Here is a 20785-nt window from a genome sequence, read left to right as displayed (position 1 = left end):
GACAATTTCATTTAAATATTGTAGAGTGTTTCAGTCTATGGTCAGTTTCCTCAGTGTTCTTCACATGTCTCCTGTTTAAGTGTGTATGATATGTTTCTGTGTATATGTTGTTCACTCATGGCTTTACTTGAATAGAAAGGTGTTTGTTTGTTTCCACAATGTTTTTTGCATTTTGCAAATTGTATGCACTGCTGTTCTCTATTGATATTAGATTAGTATGTTGTTCTTGTTATCTTGTTGGTAATGCGACTATTTGTTAAATTCAGAAATCAGCAATATTTTTTCTGTTTTCATTGACATATAAACTGTTGGTACGCCTTATTATGCATGAACATTGACATGATTATTTTATGGTCTTTATGCATAGTAGGTATTCTTAGCGTAATCCTTGCTGTTACAACTGTTAAAATCTGTGAAACCTGAAAAAATACTCAGTTAAAATATTTATTAGGTTGTTTAAATTTTGCATACGCATCTTCCCAATCGCAAAATAAAGATCAGTTTAATGTGTGAGTTCATCTAATCAGAAAGCAGCTTTTATGTAAAAAGCTGTCTTGGTAAGTTGTGTGTCACAGGATTGTGAAGAATTTCTGCAATCATATACCAGGATTGGTCTGTTTGTCCAATCAGTTTTATCTGCACTAGAATATTGTACAACCCTTTTCAATTTCAACAATAGATTTGCTTTCTGATATGAATGCACAGGATGCCATGTAAGGTTATAACCATCAGTCACAACCCTCTACATTCTGTATTGATTTATTCTGATTGTATTGCTACCTCTCAACATTTGAGATTGGAAGAAATAACCCCAAAGTTATAGGATAAGAAATATAACTATTCAGATGTTGATCTTACTCCATACATCATGTAGGATTAAATGAATGCCACTGTTTATGGTGCTCCAATTCAGAAATATTTGGAGATTGTTTCTGCTCCTATTGGTTTAATGTATGTTCATAAGACATAAGCCAATCGTTCAGAACTTTGCTGCTAAAGTTAACAACATAATTAACGACATCTTGCAATATTTTACAATATGCTCAAATTTTGAAATAAAAGCAAGTACAGCTGACACAGTTGTCTCAAATTGTGTTAGAAAAACAGCTGATCACAAGTGTATCAATTAAAATTCCAGATCAGTAAGGATGATGTTAACAATGTTGTTAAGTTTAAGAAAGCTCTGAACAAGCGGCCCTATATAAATGGGACTAGGGTAATGGTTTTGAATAAGACTTTTCACAATATACTTGGCTTGCTTGGAAATTATTTCATTACATGTGGAGGTTTGGAGATACAACTTTTTGCTGAACAATATTTCTTGAAACAGTTCTTACATGTCTGCTTCCATTTGTTAATTATTTGCAACTAACTGTTAGACTGCCTAAATGTGAGGCAACCTTAAAATTGAAGACAAAAACAAAAGAAGCCAACTTCCCACTTTGGTTTGATATTGGTTTTACTAAGAAACACAATCAGTGCTCATCAAGTAGAATAGTTATTTTCCTCACATTAATTCCGCTTCTCTAACTCAAGTGATGTTTTTTTGATTGTGACATTAAAATATTGGTCAAGTGCCATATAAGGCTTGAAGATTGATAACGTTAGGGACATCATATCCATTATGGTATAAGATTGCCTTTATTCCAGACATATTACCTTACTTAGTTTCACATCGCAGACTGAAGGACCAATATCCGCTGATGGAGTTCGGATATTTTATGTCAGATACTGCCATTGTGCCATTATTAGTGGCCAAAATTATATGGCTCTGTCTTCCCTATGTCCGTTGCCGGTAATGGCAATGCAATAATATGGCGATGCCTTAAAGAAAAAAAGAGTTTGTGACAGTGTTTCGTTGAGGTTTTTAGAAGTACAGTATCACGATTTTAATAATGTGTATCCGTTTTCTTACGCCTTACTCTTAGAAGTACGTTTGGTTTTATATAAAAAAATCTTATGTTTTAATTGTAGGAACCCTCTCTGTTTGCCGTTGCCAAGTTGCTGGAGACCGGGTTGGTGAATTTGTCACGTGTTGATATTCTGTGGAGACCAGTCACTGCACATCTTTTAGAGGTAGGTGGACTTTTATTTGTGATATCTAAAGGGGTTTGAAAGGTTGTTGTTATGTTTTTATTTGTCAATAGTTGTATATTGCATGAATACACATTTGCCGAATAGAATTCATCATACCCAGGTAAGTGGAACCTTTTTCAATACACAAAATAAGTGAATAAACCAAAGACCATTACATTGGTACTAAGCACATACATATGTCTTGAAATTAATTTGATACATTAAAAAAAAACCTGTCTTAAAAAAACCTGTCTTACAAGGAAGGGCTTAGAATGTTGTTATAGCTTGTAGCCCAACACATTTGTTTAATATAATGTTTGTATGGCTTGATGTCAAAGAAGACAACAATCAAATATTATTAAACTGAACTACAATAGCAGTTTCCTTACCAAAACATTAGTCATCAAAATGATGAAAATAGCCCACTGCATATTCAAATGGGCCACTTTCTAAATCTTATGTTTTAGAACATTTAAAAAAATACTTGAACATTATCAAGTACTTACCACTGGTTAAAGTGACTTATCTTGCACCAGATGACATTGATTGTATTAACAATAAATGGGTATGATCAGTGTACGTTATGGTATATCATGGCCTATCCGAGACCTGTGTCCTTCTTTTGACAATTCTTTGGCGTCTCGAGACAGGAAGCAAGGAGGAACACATAGATGTGTTATAGGACGGATTCGAACTGCACATCTGATGCTCATGTTTTTAACTGTCCTCACCTCACCCATGAGGGTAGAAAGGACTTACAATTCAAACCATGTTAACCAAATTATTTAATATCCAGGAATAAGTTATAATCTATATAATCGTGAATTAATGGTGAGTTATATTAATTTTTAAACAGCTGCCACTTAGAGCAGCACTAAGAACTACTAAAAGCTTCTATGGAATACTAAGAGATACTTAAATGCACTACAAGAAGTTCTAATATAAAGAAAATAATTATTATGACAGTAGCTGGAATTCAGAAAGGAAACTTTTCTCAGGGTGTTGCATGCATTTGAATATGGAGAACTTGTTCTTTGATGGTACATGTAGGTAGGTAGTCAAATCAGGTCGTTAATAGAAAAAAACCAGGTATTTAATAATAATAATAATAATAAAAATAATAATCACATTTGATATATGTACTAAATTCAAATTGTTATGTTAAATGTTCAATATAACGCACAGCTAATGACGCTAAGTAATTTCTAACAGACTCGTTCAACCGTGCTACCTTATAACCATCTTTGAAAACAAACATATTCGCTCGGAGGTAATTTTAGTTCAATTCTAATAGTAACAACTACATGGGGTTATTCTCATGATTCAGATTAAAATAATGTCAATTTGTCCAATCTTTATTTTTTATGTGCTCTGCAAGCGTTTTACTTATGATTAAACATTACAAAGGGAATATCAAGATTCAAGACAAATTTGAATCCCTTACCAGATTTTTTATTTTGTTTAGACAATGATGAATATACAAACTGTATAATAAAAAAAAATATGAATGTCATATTTGGTTATAACGTTGGTATTGTAATAAGGAATCAGCCATTAGTAGGAAGTGGGTTCATTTCATATTTGAACATTATCTGAATAGCAAGAACAACGTCTATTATGCATATAATACTTAGTGTAGAGTTTATTTGCTAAGTGGCCGCATAATACTAAATAAATAATAATCACACAATACAAAACAATCTTATAAATAACCAGATATCCATAGTAACCTTTATGGGACCAAAATGGTCACGCCCACATGTCCGGCCTCTACCCTCAATATATCGTGATTTTAGTTTTGTGGTTTGACTGCAAATCAAATGATCTTCCTGCATTTACATGAACCACGAAAATACATGACAAACTAGAAAATACAACCAAAGCGTAAAAAAATCCGGTATCTTGTACAACTCATTAGACGAAATGCCAACTTTAAGAATTAAAAACACACACGTACACATAATTCGTTCAGCATGCTATTACAACAGTCAACTGTCAGATGTCTGCCTGAAATCGCCCTTTATAACCATGAGATCATCTCACCAATACTTTGGTCGTGTGACAGAAACAGCAATGTTTATTTTTCATAACTTTAAATTATGACAGGTTACAAACCACTAGAGGACTTATTTAGATAGCCGGAAATCACACAGGGCTTCAACAAGGAAACTAACGAAACAAAAGGTTTAAGGCAAACTATATACTATCCGAGAAACATATAACGCCACAAAAAAACGACGAAAATAGGAACACCTTAGCAAAAGTTTGAAACACACATAAAATACAGGTATTCTTCTTCAGATATATTTAATTTCAATCAACAATTTTAGAAATGTTTTCGTACATTCAGGAATGTTAACCACCATCCGCCATGTATTTATAATATTGTCAGGATTAAATAAAAAAGAGTTGGCAGCAGTATCTCTAAATATCAAATAAATTTCACGGCATTTTTTAAAAAATGCACCGAAACTCTGCTTTTATCATTTAATAAAAACCTAGTCTGTTTAGGATTTGATTTATTGTTTCGATAAACTTCGAAGGGGGAAAGGCAGATGTTCCAGAACGATTTAATTGTACATGGTATGTAGTGGTTTAAATATCTTTAAAGTGCATCATTTAATATCTTTTATTATATTTATATTTTTCATTATTCGTCCATCATATAAACAAACATCAGAGAGGTACAAGACAAGCATTATAGCAAACAATCCTCAGATATATTGAATTTGTTCTGCCTTTAAGTATGTAAAAGTAACTTTCATGAAACTCATATTTTTTTCAATGATTTGTAAACAATCCCAAAAGATCTAAGAATTGGTTCTATCGTCATTGGACTAGGAAACACATGGGCAAGGCAACTCCGATTCGGCAGTTGTCAACATCCCACCGCTGCCACCATTTGTAACGTGCGACGTTACAAAAGGCCAACATATCCCTTCAGAGAAAAGTATGCTCGACCCTGAAGGGGTCAACTGGTCTTTATATACACTAAATTCTCTATCCACACAGAACCCGGGCTTTGCATACTACCAACCCAGTTAACAGCGGACTGTTACATAAGTTCATAAAACACTAACATTAGTGATTTTGAGCCCATGTTTTTTCATGGTTTGCATGCCAAAATTCAATATATATTTAATGACATTTATTTAATTGACAAAATGTTATAAACGCATTAAATTTTTGTGTCTTTCTCACTTGGTTGAATATACCCATCTTGTCATTTAATCGATACAGATGAGGTGACCATTAAAACAGTTCATTTTTTTAAGCCTTATATGATGTACATGGTTGAACACTTAAAAAGTACTTGATGCATTTAGAAAAAAACAACACATGATTGAATTTTCGAAATGTACTCCGAAATACTGAAGTCCTATGCATGGATTTCGTTCAAATAAATAATGAATTCAGCACAGTATTCCTATCCGTTTGATGTGCTTTTCGTCACCAACATGCGATCGTCTAGGTACAATATCACGGAAAATGGTCCTGAAATGGAGCGGATATTTTGAACTATAAACAACAGCTTGTAGAAAGAACTTTGTATGTGAAGATAATTTAAAAACGTAAATTTAAAACAATGATACAGTAATTTAAAAACGTAAATTTAAAACAATGATACAGTAGAAGAACAATACAATACTATGGATCAATTTGTTCACGATCTACCGTTCTTTATAAAATATTCGTAGCATTTTCTATCTCTCAATTTATTTCGATATGAGTGTTGAAAAGCGCTGACACGACTGTAACTCTTTGTCTGAAATGATTCTTATTGACTACTTGTAAATTGCTTGTAAAAATTGAAAATATATGTTATTTGAATTGTAATAATTGGTTCAATACCGTTGCAATTATAAGCAGCTGATATTGTATTTGTTTTAAAAAGTGTTTCCACTTATTTTCAAAATATTTAAAATGATAATGCTAAATGGTTCTGTGTCTGTATGCTTTAAACTTTTACGAAGCACTTCAAATGATATCTTTTGTTCTAAGACAAACGTTCTTTGATGTCTTCATCGTAAATCAGTTCCCTTTGTAGTAACACATGCACTCTCTGTTTTACGAATAAATGTCCTAAACAGAAACCTTACAAACATTCTTTATTACCCTCTATTACATTGCTGTGCAAATGATATAAACCAACACCCTAAAGACCTGAGGGAAAATATATAATTAATGTAATTGTTATTGTTTAAAGTGTGTACAAATCTATATTTTCAAGTATTATTACGATTTAGATAAAAGGAAATCTCCAGACAATTTTGAAACCTTTCAACGTTTCATCTGGTAACTGTTGAGAAATTGAGAAAGTTTTATTTGAATTCCGAGGGCTTGATGTAATACGGAATGTTAACAAAATTAAACCACCGGTAAGTACAAATTCAAAAACGACCAGATTAGCAGCTGCTTTGTTTGTTTGTCATAAATCATGTTTATGGCAGATTTTTACTTGGAAACGAAAAACCATCGTTCACTTCTATGGAAAAAGTACACATCTGTGGGAATTGACCTCAAGATTTCGGAAGAAATAGAGATTGTGTTCATAACTTCCGCTTTGAACAGGACAAAACTGAAACTGATCACAAATCAATGGATGGAGCAAAAATAAAAAATAAAATACTGTTCACAAATTGAGCGAATGAGTTTAAAAAATAATGAACTATCATCTCGAATATCTTACGAGCTTTTCTTTTGGGACAAAAAGAAAGAACACTGTATACAAATTTAAAAAGTTAGAAGAATGTTAATTTAGAATTGAGTTGGCTCAAAATTGATTCATCTTTAAAAAAGTTAAACACAACTTATTATTCGTTTACATCTTTCTGGCATATGATCAAACATGTTTCCAGTACTATGATCAAATTGATTTATTGGATTGTAAGGTTGAAATTTAAATATTTAGACTTTGATAAGCTGTGTTTTTGCACGGACCGTCTTTCTCAAAATTGGCAAACACATATATCCTCAACATGTTTAATATATTTATGTTTTAAAAAAATGCCAATGAAGCACTTACATAGATATAAGTCTCTGTTTGATTTGAACTTTTATTTAACAATAATGCAAGTAAAACAATGTCACAACCTCAACATATACTTTCCCTATCCTCTAACAATACTTACCAAATCGAGCAATATCATTGTGATAAATTACGTCATAAATGCTACGTCGGAAGGCAATATTTGGCTTACTCAAAGACTTTAAACAAAGATAACTTTTCTATTTCTTTATCATTTTAAATGAAACAAAGCGCAGTCAACGCCTTCGGTCTTTACAATATTTTGATTGAGAGTTTAGTTTCTTAAAACACTTCGACAAACCTTTTTAAAATACGGCCGTCTGACGGAGCACTGTCAAAACATCAGTTTGGAAACAGGTTTGTCGAAGTGTTTGATAAAACTAACCACCTTATCAAACTCCAGTAATAAAACTAAGGCGGGGCTCTTTAAACGACATAAACTGCCCGTTGTTTCATTTAAAATGGTATAGTAAAAGAAAAGTTATCTATGATTTAAGTCTTCATTTTAAGCAAACTATTGCCTTCCGACGTAGCATATATGACGTAATTTATCACGTGGTATACACACACTGATATAGCTGGTACTATACATCCAACATACTAGGAAGAAACTGCGAACTATGCAAATGCATTTCTAAACAAACATAAAAGGAGCACTGTTGTGTTTGAAAATAATGAATATAAAATTAGTCTGAATATATTTACCCAATTGTTACATCTCTTGAATTATCAGCCAATCGTATGCGAAAATGCTTGTTTAATATAGATAAGATATTTTTTGCCATATACATTGTAACATATATTTTAACCAACGATCTGAATGACAGAGAACTGCCTCACGGTTGGGCGACCAAGTTATTTTCATTTGCCAGGACAAATGAATTAATGACTTTCATCCCTGACCTTGTGATAAGTGACTTCAAATATAATACCGTATAAATCATATACTACAGTATAAATCAAAATATAATAGATGAGTATATAAAATATCTTCACCTTTCAATTTATACATTATTTACTATATGTTTTAGCAACGCTTTTTTATTTAATTATAGTTGGAAACAATCCGCATCACCATTTGCTTCAAAGAAAGTACTTTTGTCGACGCTCCAATTTGTCTTTTGCTATTGTTTAACATCTCGAATGCCTTCCCGGGAATCAAAACACGATTAGATCAAGCGTAGAGGCTATTCCTGAGATCCCTTCAAATGACATTGATTTTCGCATTGCCCAGAACTTACAAGAAGTAATGAAAAGCAATTCATCACTTAACCATTGTTCACAAGCGGTATTTTGTGTTAGATAGCATACCTGACATTGCAAAGCAAATTTGTATGAAATGAGGCCGCTAGCGAAAAGTGTTTTGCCTAAATTAGACATTGGATGACGCATTTTGATCGGAATTAAACATGTCATTTATTTGTGATTCTTGTTTTATTCCATTGTTTATATTGCAAACGCCTGCTGTCTTCTTATTTTTTATACGGACTGGAAAGCCCTGTTTTGGCTTACCTTTATGGTAATTGGGGTATTTTATACATGACAGTTGGATTGACCTTCAGCTAGTTGGATCCAGTAAAAGCTTGTCCCACTTTCTTCAAATAGAGTAGTTATAAACTGTCACAAGCCTGAGAGTGACACATTGATATACGCAGGGAAAATTCTTTACTGTACAAACATGTGTTAAACACTTAATTGTGAATTTAATGACTTACGTTACATAAACAATTACCATCGAATTTATGCGTTTAGGAAATTCAAGTTAAAAAATACGATTTAGTTTTTATATATAATATAAAGTAAAGAGCAGGAATGCGCACACAGCATACGCTGCTAACATGGTCATTTACATATTTTTTAGGTACTGAGGTATTTGACTGATTTCAAATAATAGGAACTTAATAATTTTCATTTCCCAGACAAACAAAAACACCACCAAATATTTACGAAATGGCATTCTCAAGCTAAATGATAGAGTGCATCCTGGACCACACCTGGACATTTGGCATTTAGTTGTTATCTACATATACTTACATGTTTCTTTAGATTTACGAAAGGCACGCTGATACTACAATGATAGACAGGGCGATACGGCCTACACTCATAACAACCTGTTTTTTTAGCTCGACTATTCGAAGAATAGGTGGGCAATACTACTCGCCCCAGCGTCGGCGTCGGCGTCCGGTTCAAGTTTTAGGGCAAGTTGGGATTTTCACTTATAAGTCCAATACCTTTCATTCAATTGAGTTAATACTTCACACAGTTGTTCAGGGCCATCACATGATGAGGTTAGATAACTCCATATTATTCTTTACACAGATTATGGCCCCTGATTGACTATGAAACTTAGGTTAAAGTTTTAGGGCAGGTTGGGATATTTATAAATAACTTCTATATCCTTTGTTTAATTGACTTAATGCTTCACACAGTTGTTCAGGACCATCACCCAATGAGGTTACATAACTCCATATCCTTAATACAAGTTATGGCCCCTGATTGACTTAGGTTAAAGTTTTAGGCAAGTTAAAGTTAAGGGCAAGTTGGGATTTAAATAAAAAAAACTTCTATACCTTTCATTCAATGCACTTAATAATATTCAATTTTTTTTTAAAACCATCTTACAACAAGCAACATAACTCCATTTTAACCCTAAATACAAATAATGTCCCTTCAATATTTATTTTATTTTATTTTTTTTAAGTTTCTTTTGACAGGCACATTTTTACATTCTTAACCGGTTTTTACCAAGGGAAAACAAGGAGGGCTATACTATATGGCCCTTGAATTATTATTATTATTATTATTATTTTTTTTTATTTCTTTTGAAAGGCATATTTGTATATTCTTTACCACATTTTCATAATGGGAAATCAAGTTATTTGAATGACTTGCGTCATTTTTCGGGTGGTGGGAGGGGAGCATCAAAGTCACCTTGTGTATTGAATAATTTTAGTTAGGTTTGACATAAATAGACCAAACTTGGTAATATTACATTGTTATTGTATTCACTTTAAGTCAAAGCGGCGAAGTCGAGCGCGCTGTCTTACGACAGCTCTTGTTTATAAATGAAAAGTTTACTTGGACGGTGAGGCTGCCGATACCAGTATGAACATTAAAAACAGAAAATAGTCCAAGTCCTGAAAACCTTTTTACATTTGTAAGTAAGGTTCTGTTCGAACCATGCCATGGATTGTCTGGTACTTACCGGAGTGTTCGAGTATTTGTCGAGTCAACCCTATATTTTATATAAAACTGTATAATACTATACCGAAAATGCAAGGACAATCCCAGTAGTTAGGCTAAATTTTTAAAGCCTTGCGAATGCTTAAACGAGAAACACATAATGTCATGAACAAGAACCATAGGAAAATCTTCCAAACATTAATAGTATTTGATTTATGAGGATTAATCAGAAGGATTTTATTGGAATACATTTATTAAAAAATGTTTCCTTATATTCAGGAATGTTTACCACAAATATGTAGCAAAACTTATTCTGTCAGGATTTTGTGAAATGTTTATTTGGCAACTGGTGCTCTTGATAAACTTAACTACATTTAATTGCACAGAAATATTGCTTTGATCATTAGATAAATACTTCAAGCCTGCTTGTTATTTGATTAGTTGCTTACTAGATAAACTTCGGAGTGAAAAAGGGGATGTTCCAGAATGATTTAATGTTACATCAAATTAATGTTTAAATATACTTTGAAGTATACAATATTTACAGAAAACACCGAACAACATCTGCATGAGATTACCCAATAGGTTCATTCGCGTGTATTAATGGAGAGATGTCAATTTAGATGGAGATCATTTGCCACTTGTTCAACAATGAAACAATGAAAACTACAGTGACAGGCCCAGTCTTCAAAAATAAAAATAATAAACCGTGTTTAGAGTCACAGGACAAGGGCCCAACCGACAATGCCCTATGAACCGACAATGCCCTATGGACCGACAATGCCCTATATACAGAAACGTATAAACGCCACCTCCTCATATACAAGCACCTCAAACATTCCACACTCTCATAAGGTAGATGCACCGGTCTCAATAGCGAGTAAATAAGAAAAGGCTTAACAAAGTTGGATAAAAAAATCAGTGTTACATATAAATGACTTAAAAAAACACAAAAAACACTGGTATTGCAAAGCATAGTGGAAACAATGTTGGCAAATAATACACTGGAAATTAGATTACTAAAATTATAGTTAGTTGTGCCCGAATATTTAATTTGTACGCTGACCAGAATCGACTGAATATCCCGTAATGTAGTTTATGACTGTTTATGCTGACACATGTGACCAAAGCCGGAAATGTTGTTTGTAAATTCGGCGAAAACTTTCTACGTAGTTGTAATAATTTGATTTATGCATGGCCATCTTTCCAGGGAGAAAAACACACACACGTTGCGTTCTGCTGATGGAGTCAGTGTCAGTTTCTGGACAGAAGTGTCATAACACGTGGCTTGAATAGACTTGTTCACTATTTCTCCAATGTATTCATGTCTTACCAAGGTTAGATTTGAGTTTAGAAAGGAGAAAACAAATTGGAATGATATATGTTTTCGACATATCTTGCCGGTTAAGATATTAATTAACTTGAATTTCAATACCGATCCTAGATTTTTTCTTTGAAAACATTCCTTGACACGTTCCTGTGTCATGATATTCTTTTAAATGTTTTTTTTTTAATTATTATAAATTTTAGCCTAAAACATAAAATGAAGCAATACATACGAAACGTGAGATATTAAGCCGTCAAATGAAATCTGTAAATGTCTCCTGAGCAACGTCTTGCGTATTTATTTCACAGAGTATGGCTTCCGTTTAATGACAATTGTACGTGACTTCAGTGCCTTTTTGGGGTAGTTTTCAGCATCCTACGTTGGGTTTCTGTATGCACAGGCATTCTTGTAAGAAGTAATAATTAGGGAAAATGTGTTTTAAATTAAAATCAAAGTGCAAATATTGTTCTTTTCTCTGATCTTATCGGAATTCTAAGTTTGCCTCGATTTATAACTACTTAGAACCCGGTTTATCACCTACTTCTTTTATGTATTTACTAGCCACCCAAGGCGGAAACCCGAACATTGACAAAACATTGTTTTAGTTTTTTAAACAGCACACTTATATTCAGATATATTCTTTGACATATACGAAAGACAAAAACTAGTTCAATAAAAGACTCAGGTCAAAGGAAACTACACAATACTATATTGGAAATTACAGGCACAAGCAATGTAGCATATACTTAAACAAAGATCCTATGTAAAAATACCAGGCTGAAGTAATGTATTAAAACTCACAAATTTCCCAATCATTTGCAAATAATCCTCATTTATCTGGAATTGCTTCTTCTGTTCATCTTTTGCCTTTATAGAGTAATCTGGAAAAGAAGCATTCATAAAACACTAACAATACTGAAGTTTCCAATAATTTGCAAACAATTCTCTAAGACCTTGACCAAAACAATACTGTTCATCGATTGCCTTTATTGACATAACATGTACAAATATATTTTAACTGTAAACAATTCCATGAACGCGAAAATATAAAGATTAAAAATTGAAATGTAACAAAAACAACATTTGTATAGATGACAGACATATATATTTTACGCATGTATTTATACAGAAATTAGAATACCACAATTCTATGGATCAATTCAGTCACGATTTACTATTCATTTTAAAGTCTCATGATATTTATGTATCTTTTTAATAAACAAAGGGCTATAAATTACGTTATGATAAAGAACAAATTAGTACTTTACATTTTTATACCCGACAAATTGTTAAAACGTTCTTAAATCATTTTCTGAATTGATGCTAACTAAATACAGATTTGATTTTGTCGAAACACATGTTGCTTGAAAATATTTAAAAATTGATCTTCTTTCATTTGTTATAATTGGTTCCATACCATTTTCATTAAGACTTTTGTTATATAAATGTTTTAGGAAGAGTTTCCACACTATACAAATTTACATGTGCTAACTTTAAACAGATTAATGCAGCTGTTTCTATGTACTCTCAATAGACACAATTCTATGATTAGATTATTGGATGTGTCCATCGTATATAATTTTCGTGTATATAAATGTCATGAACATAAACGTAAAAAAATCCCTTCAGTATACTTAATAACATTTTACCAATCATTTAAAAAAAAAAACTAAGGCGAATATGTGAGAAAACACGGAATTGTACGTAATTGCATTTGTTTAAATCGTGTACTTAGCTGTAGTTACATGCGATATTTGTATTATTTCAATTCAGATGAAAGGAAATCTCCAGAAATGTTTGAAACCTTTCAACGATTCTTCAGGTAACTGTTTAGAAATCGCAAAGGTTTTATAGGAATTGCGCGGGTTTGATGTAATAGGAAATTTTGACAAAAATGAACCACAAACCACGTTGAGATTAGCAGCTGCTTCTTTGTTTATCATAAATCGTGTTCATGTCATTTTAAGTTGGATTGAAAACCATCATTGATTTCCGGGAAGGAATACACTGTCTGAGTGGCCTCAATATTTGGAAGGAAATTCAATTGTGTGTTCTGGGACAGAAAAAGAAGGAATGAGAAAGAAAATTTTGATTATTTTAATTCTTCCTCGCAAATTATATAATTACGCTTCTAGTACTATGGTCGATGTAATTCATTCGATTGTAAGGTCGAAATTGGCGGTATTTGACTTCAAAGAAAGGTTTCTGATGTGCATGGTCTTCCTCCCTGAAATTTTTCGATAATATTAAATTATTCATATATTTACATGGCATGTTTGGTATATTTCTGTTTTTAAATAAAAGCATAAACTATATTTTCAGTCACAGTTTTATAGTGATATTAAATGGACAGTAGTCATAAGTGAACCACTGTCAACTTTCCCTCAACCCGTGTATGTTAATACAACAGCCTTTTATCCAAATCATCCTTTCCAAATGGTGCATGATCCGAGTTTACGCAACCCGGAGAACGCTAAGAAACTTTCTGAATTTGTAAGGAATGTTCCATTTGCCATGGCTGTCACTGCACTGACTCAATAAGTCGGAGAGTTCTATTTTCATGGTCGGAGTTTATGTTGCGCTTCTGAAAAATAATTCCCTCTGAACGTATATATCCTTCATTGTTATTTTCTATTACACGGTCCTAATTGTGTTAAGAGAACGGATTGATTAACTGGTGTCTGTGAATTCCCACTCAGTTTAAACCCTAATGCTTTTTCTGAAATCTATAACTTAATCTATAATGTTGCAAACGTTATGAAGTTATGTAAGTGTAAGTATGTGATACAGCTGGTAACTTTTAAAATCCACACAGTAAAAACAACCTGCATATATGCAAAGGGCTTTATAAAAATAACAATTTTAACACAGAACGAATAATTTTTCTTTATACATACATATTTATATCGTTTATGTCATGATGCATTGACTCTAAATTGACAATATTTTTGAACGATTGAATAAAGCATCAGTCTGAATATGTACAATATGAACACTGTTAATATATAAGACTTAAACAATGAGTAAATCTAAGGCGACAATTGATTTACGTGTTATAATAAGATTATACTACATAAAAACATTTAAGAAAATAAAAATATTCTGATAACTTACCAATGGTCTTATTGGAACAATGACAACATACCTTATAAGGTATTTAATGTAAGCTATACGTGAACATTTGTGAACAGATGAAAAGTGTACCTAATGTTAAATGATAATTTTTAATAAATGAACTGGATGGCTTAACCTTCCAATCTTCAAGTGTACACTCGGCCTCAAGGAACTATGCATTCAAAGTTCAAGACTGATGGGTCCTAAAATGTACAATGATCACGTAAAGTCTCATAAGGTAGAAATACCGTGTTTTCTGCACATTTTCTTCAAATTAAACACGGTTCCGGTAAAAGAACCATTGTTATCGATATTCTTTATTCCTTTTAGGTAAATTAAAACAATTGTTTTCATTGTGATAATTCTTATTTGGGAGTAAGAGTGCATCTGTAACAGTTGGTAAAAGGTACTTTTTGAAATCGTACAATTCCTTCTGTCCATGACATGTTCTTTTCTCTTTTGTGAAACATTGAAACCATGGTATTCTTTGGTGACACAATAAATAAACTAAATTAAAAACACACATATAACACACAGATGGCACATACAATGATGCACATGGATTTTTTTTGCTGTTTTGCGAAGTTCTTTCTCGTTAAGCGTCAGTTAGGGCTTAAACATTGTGCCACTAAATAAGGCTACTGAACGTAACGCAGTCGTTTCAATTGTATCAACATACATGAAATACAGCAATATATTTAAACCAAAACTCACAAACACGAAATAGAAATCGGTCCATTTTGGACAGATGCTCCAAGAATACAAACACTGATCGCTATGATTCCAGAAGGGAGGCAATTTTATATAAAAGCTTTCATGGCGACGGAATGCAGGAAGTTCGCTTAAATTAATTAAATACTTTATATATATAAAGTATATATACAACTGTGCTCGTAAAAACAATCTTATGTCAGAGTGGTGAAGTAACAAGGACATGAAGTGGTTTCTACGATGTCATCTACACACATAATCTTATTGAGACGCTGTCTCAACACGACAACAGTCTGAAGATAAAAGTCATTCATTTTGCTTGTCCTTCTGCAGCAGTCGAGATGATGGTGTGTTCGATTATTTCAACATGTCTTCAGTCTCTGATGGACACATGCTCCCAGAAAATAAACTGATCGTTATGAGTACATCCAAATAAATGTATTGGTCAATGAAGAAGAAAATGACTTTAAAAGATCGGAAAGATAGTTGTTCATTAATGATAATAATTAATATACACACATCGGAGTACTGTGTAAAAGTGATCATAATTAGCATATGTCAGACTGGTGTTATCAATGCAAAGTTATGTTAATGACTGACCGATGTTTCTTATGTAGAACGGTTAAGTTTAGGAATTTTTTTTTGAATATAGGCCAATTAAAGGAATAACTATTTCAAATTATGCAGATTTGCGTATTATTTCATAAACCTATTTATGGGAACGAAAGGTTTGATAGGTCAAGTACTATTACACATCAAACCGGCCCTTTTTAAAATCATGAAATATGTAAACGTGTGATGAAAGTAACAAATAATGATGTTTTTGAATGTCAAGAACTCTAAACTTGCACTTATTAATAGCCGTAATATAGATCAAATTAACCAAAATTTAACACACTTGGGTTTAACTACTGGACTATTGTGAGGATTTATAAAGATAGTTGCCGAGGTCCTTGGTCATGTTTTTATTAAATGTCAATTGAACATTACAGGGGACATGACGGTGACCGGTTACACATACTCATTCGTTTATTTATGAACAAAATAAAGGTAATATTCAGACGGATTTTATTGGAATATTATACAGCATAAAATGTGCTCGTTGATTCATGTTTACAACCATCCTTAAGTCATTTATAATATGCGAGGAGTTAATGAACAATTTTGTTGGCAACTGTTGCTGTTGATAAATTACATCACATTTAATTGGACGAAAATATTGCTTTGATCATAAAGTAATCGCTTTGCCCGTTTGTAATTTGATGTATGTGTTTACTGGATAAACTCCGGAGAGCAAAAGGGGATGTTCCAGAATGATTTAATGTTACATCGGAGTTAATAGTTTAATTATCTTTAATGTGCGCTATTTAAAATAGCTTATGTGTACTTGTATGATATACACATCTGATTTTAACGAGGTGACACAATTATTCGAAAAAGTACATACATGACTGAATTGAGTAGCCTCAAATGTATTGATGAGAAGCGAATGTAAAAGAAATTTGTCAAAATTTGAAATATTGCTGTTTGAGAAGAGTACACCAAAGTTAATAACAGTAGCAGGGTTACATTTAAGGCATTTAAGGCACGAAATAAAAGAAAACTCTGGTATTGCTTAACAAAGTGAAAACAACGCAAAGATATCTGTAACAAAGATAATTACTGAAATTACTGAAATGCAAATATAATGGTTTGTTGTGTCCGAATATCTTGTTAAGGCTAAACAGAATCGACATAACATCCCGCTTTGTCGTTGTTTATACCGGTCTACTGCTGACATAGGTGACCAAAGCTTGTAAAGTTGTAATATAGTTTGGTATGGCGAAAACCTGCTACGTAATTATAATAATTTAATTTATAAGATAAGCCTATTTCCCTCCGATCCCGTAAATTGGTATATATGTAGAGTACATTTAATTTGACTTAATGTTTTGAAAGCCGAATGCATTAATGATTGAACTCTGAAAAGTGCACTTGATGAAATTAAGGAACGCACACATAATTAGTAGCAGATGGATTTTCGAAAAACAAATTTTATACTCAGAAATGATTATTTCCTATGTTTAGATTAAGTTTGATAAAATCTGCATAAAGATTTAGCACATTACTCCTATCCGTTTTATGTGTTTTTCGTCACAAGCATGCCACCGACTGTCGAGTCAAAATATATGCAAACTATGCTGATGTTGAATTATCCTAACTGTAAACAAATGTTGAAGTGTATATAAAGAAAAAAAGCACTTAAAATATTTAAAACAATAATTTAGAAAAAGAAATTTATGACAATAATTTAGAAAAAGAGACTCCACAACACTTTGGATGAATATGTTCATGATTAGCAATCTGTAATAAAAGACTAGCGGTGTGAATTATATTTTTAACCAAAGCGAAAATTATTTCGATATGATTGAAAGCACATGTTTCAATGAGTACATTAAGATTTTTTAACTTTTTACCCCCCACAAAGTGTTCAAACGATTATAAATCAGATCCTGTATTGGTGGTAATTGAAAACAAACAGAATCGACTTTGTTGTAACACAAGTTTCTTAGAACATTAAAAATGTATGTAATTTTGATTGTAATAATTGGTTCCATGCCATTTTGAATGAACAGTTGGTTAAATCAGCCTTTTAAAAAGTGTTTCCACATTATCTTCATTCAAATTTGCTAAGTGAAAAATGATTGATGACCCTTCTACGTGCTTTTAACTGAGTGTAGAAATATACTACAATGAAAACAATGAAGGATGAAATTATTATGAAGGGTTCGACGTAAATAAATGTGCTTTGAAGTTACAAATATACTTTGTTTTGCGAATAAATGTCCCGAACAGTAACGTACCAATATTCTGTATAATCATTTCTTGAATACCGGACGTGTGTTTCCGGTCATGTGACCGGTGCTGGAAAAACTCATCTTACACCCCCATGTAAGATGAGTCACGCGCAACAACGCGCCACTTCCTATTTCTTTTATTGTATGAAAGTATCTTATGCAATTTTAATAAAGCGCAATCAAAAATATAAGAATAAAATTCCTTTAATTAAAATTGAAAATAAATAATCGTAAAAGCGCGATTTTTAAGGAACTATTTGACGTCGATAGTGATTTAAAATTTCTGCGCTTTATGACGTCAGTACACAACGTCGCACGCGCTTTTTGGTGAAATATACAAAAGTGCGTTTTCTTCGCCATTTTTTTCACAAATTCATAATTTTAGGTATGCAAGAAAAAATATCAATCATGTTTTTCCTGTCCGGATCGAAAAATCCGACCCTCGGGCACGCTGCGTGACCGGTAACTCGGCAAGCCTCGTTACCGGCTTACGCGCGTGCCCTCGGGTCGGATGTTTCTATCCCTACCGGAAACACATGATAGATACTTATAATATTATACTTTCGAGAAAATGGTTTAAATCAACACCCAGGAGAATCGTTGTGAAAACTATCCCACTGTACGTAATTGTTATTGTTTGAAATGTGTCCGTAGCTGTATTTCAAGTGTAATTGCGATTCAGATGAAAGGAAATCTCCAGAAATGTTTGAAACCCTTCAACGTTTCCTCTGGTTACTGTTTGCTTGAAAAGTTTGATCGGAATTTCAATGGTTAAGTACAATATCGAATGCCTACAAAATTGAACCACAAGTAAAAATGATAAAAAACGCCTCGATTAGCAGCTGCTTTCTTTGTTTGTCATACATCATGTTTTGTCAGATTATAACTGGGATCGAAACCCATCATTCACTTCTGAAAAGAAGTACAACTAACTGTGAAGATTGACCTCAAGATTTGGGAGGAAATACAGACTGTGTTCTGGACGTTGATTCCGCTTGGAACCAAATCAAATTTTAGATGGAAGAAACAGGAGAAAACAAAAATAACCACACGTTTACAGATGGGTTGAATGTGAAAAAAACCCCGATCGTGTTAAATATCATATTAACCATTCCGTGGAAACTAAAATCATGAATACCGTTTATGTATTTTGAAAACATAAAGATGGATGTTTAGAAAATTGTGTATTTTATGTTTAATAATTTGATTCTTTCCACTCTTTCTGCTAAATTATCTAACGTTTCCAGTTTGTGATCAGTTTGATTTGTTATTTTGTATGGTTGAAATTCAACGTATTTGACATAAAAGAAATTATTTTTCTTGCATGATTTCTCTTTCTGAAAATAGTCGATACCTCTAAATAACCTACATATTTACAACACATGTTCCCTATGTTTTTGTTTCAAATAAATTTCAGTAAAGCACACCACCACACAGTAATAGACCGGTTTTTAACTTTAGATTGAGAGTAATGATAATTTAAACACTGTCATTTACCTTTATTAATAAAACTATAACTACAAAAGCTTTCTATGAGCAACCTTATTTCAAACAGGGCTGAAACCAAGTGCTTGTGTAGGATAGTTCTAAGTTAAATAGAGGCTATTGTACTTACTACTGTTGTAAATACCCATACTCGGTAAGACGGAGAGTATAAGTATCTATCATGTGTTTCCGGTACGGATAGAAAAATCCGACCCGAGGGCACGTGCGTAAACCGGTAACGAGGCTTGCCGATCTAAATATATCAATTTGTGGAAAAAATGACGTTGAAAACGAACTTTTGTACAATAACACCAAAAAGCGCGTGCGACGTTGTTTACTGTCGCCATAGAGCTCAGTAATTTTAAATAACTAAAAATAGCGTATTATACGATTATTTATTTTCAATTTTAATTAAAAGTCTTGCAAACAAGTATATTTGATTGTGCTTTATTTAAAAGGCATAATATATTTTTCATAAACCATACAATAATATGAAATAAGAAGTGTTTATTCACAATGGAATGCTGCATATAACGACATAGAGTAAAGGTTGTCGTGTCCGGGCTGTAACTTTCTCTTGTTTGGACAGATTTTAAAATAACTTGCCACATGTGTTCCACATACCAAGACGACGTGTCGCGTGCAAGACCCGTGTCCCTTCCTCAAAGGTCAAGGTCACACTTAGTGTTTGTTCACAATGGAGTGCTGCATATAAGAACATAGAGTATAGGTTGCCGTGTCCGGGCTGTAACTTTCCCTTGTATGGACAGATTTTAAAATAACTTGCCACATGTGTTCCACATACCAAGACGACGTGTTGCGTGCAAGACCCGTGTCCCTAACTTAAAGGTCAAGGTCACACTAAGTGTTTATTCACAATGGAGTGCTGCATATAAGAACATAGAGTATAGGTTGTCGTGTCCGGGCTGTAACTTTCCCTTGTATGGACAGATTTTAAAATAATTTGCCACATGTGTTCCACATACCAAGACGACGTGTCGCGTGCAAGACCCGTGTCCCTTC

At 32.9% G+C, this 20785-nt stretch overlaps 1 protein-coding gene across 4 annotated transcripts in view; it reads left to right on the top strand.

Annotated features, from left to right (window-relative positions):
* Positions 1 to 20785, top strand: part of LOC128216855 (protein MON2 homolog) — a 299982-nt gene that overhangs the window by 53562 nt on the left and 225635 nt on the right. For all 4 annotated transcript variants that reach the window (XR_008258148.1, XM_052923541.1, XM_052923539.1 and 1 more), the window contains one exon: positions 1975 to 2076. Coding sequence is in view for 3 of the 4 variants with exons in the window: in XM_052923541.1 (XP_052779501.1) it covers positions 1975 to 2076 (102 nt within the window). In the remaining variant the exon portion in view is untranslated. The remainder of the gene's footprint in view (positions 1 to 1974; positions 2077 to 20785) is intronic.

The sequence above is a fragment of the Mya arenaria genome, chromosome 14 (assembly GCF_026914265.1).
Source record: "Mya arenaria isolate MELC-2E11 chromosome 14, ASM2691426v1".
NCBI classification, from domain to species: Eukaryota; Metazoa; Mollusca; class Bivalvia; order Myida; family Myidae; genus Mya; species Mya arenaria.
Note: the sequence above shows the minus strand (reverse complement) of the source record. Positions and strands in the feature narration are given on the sequence as shown.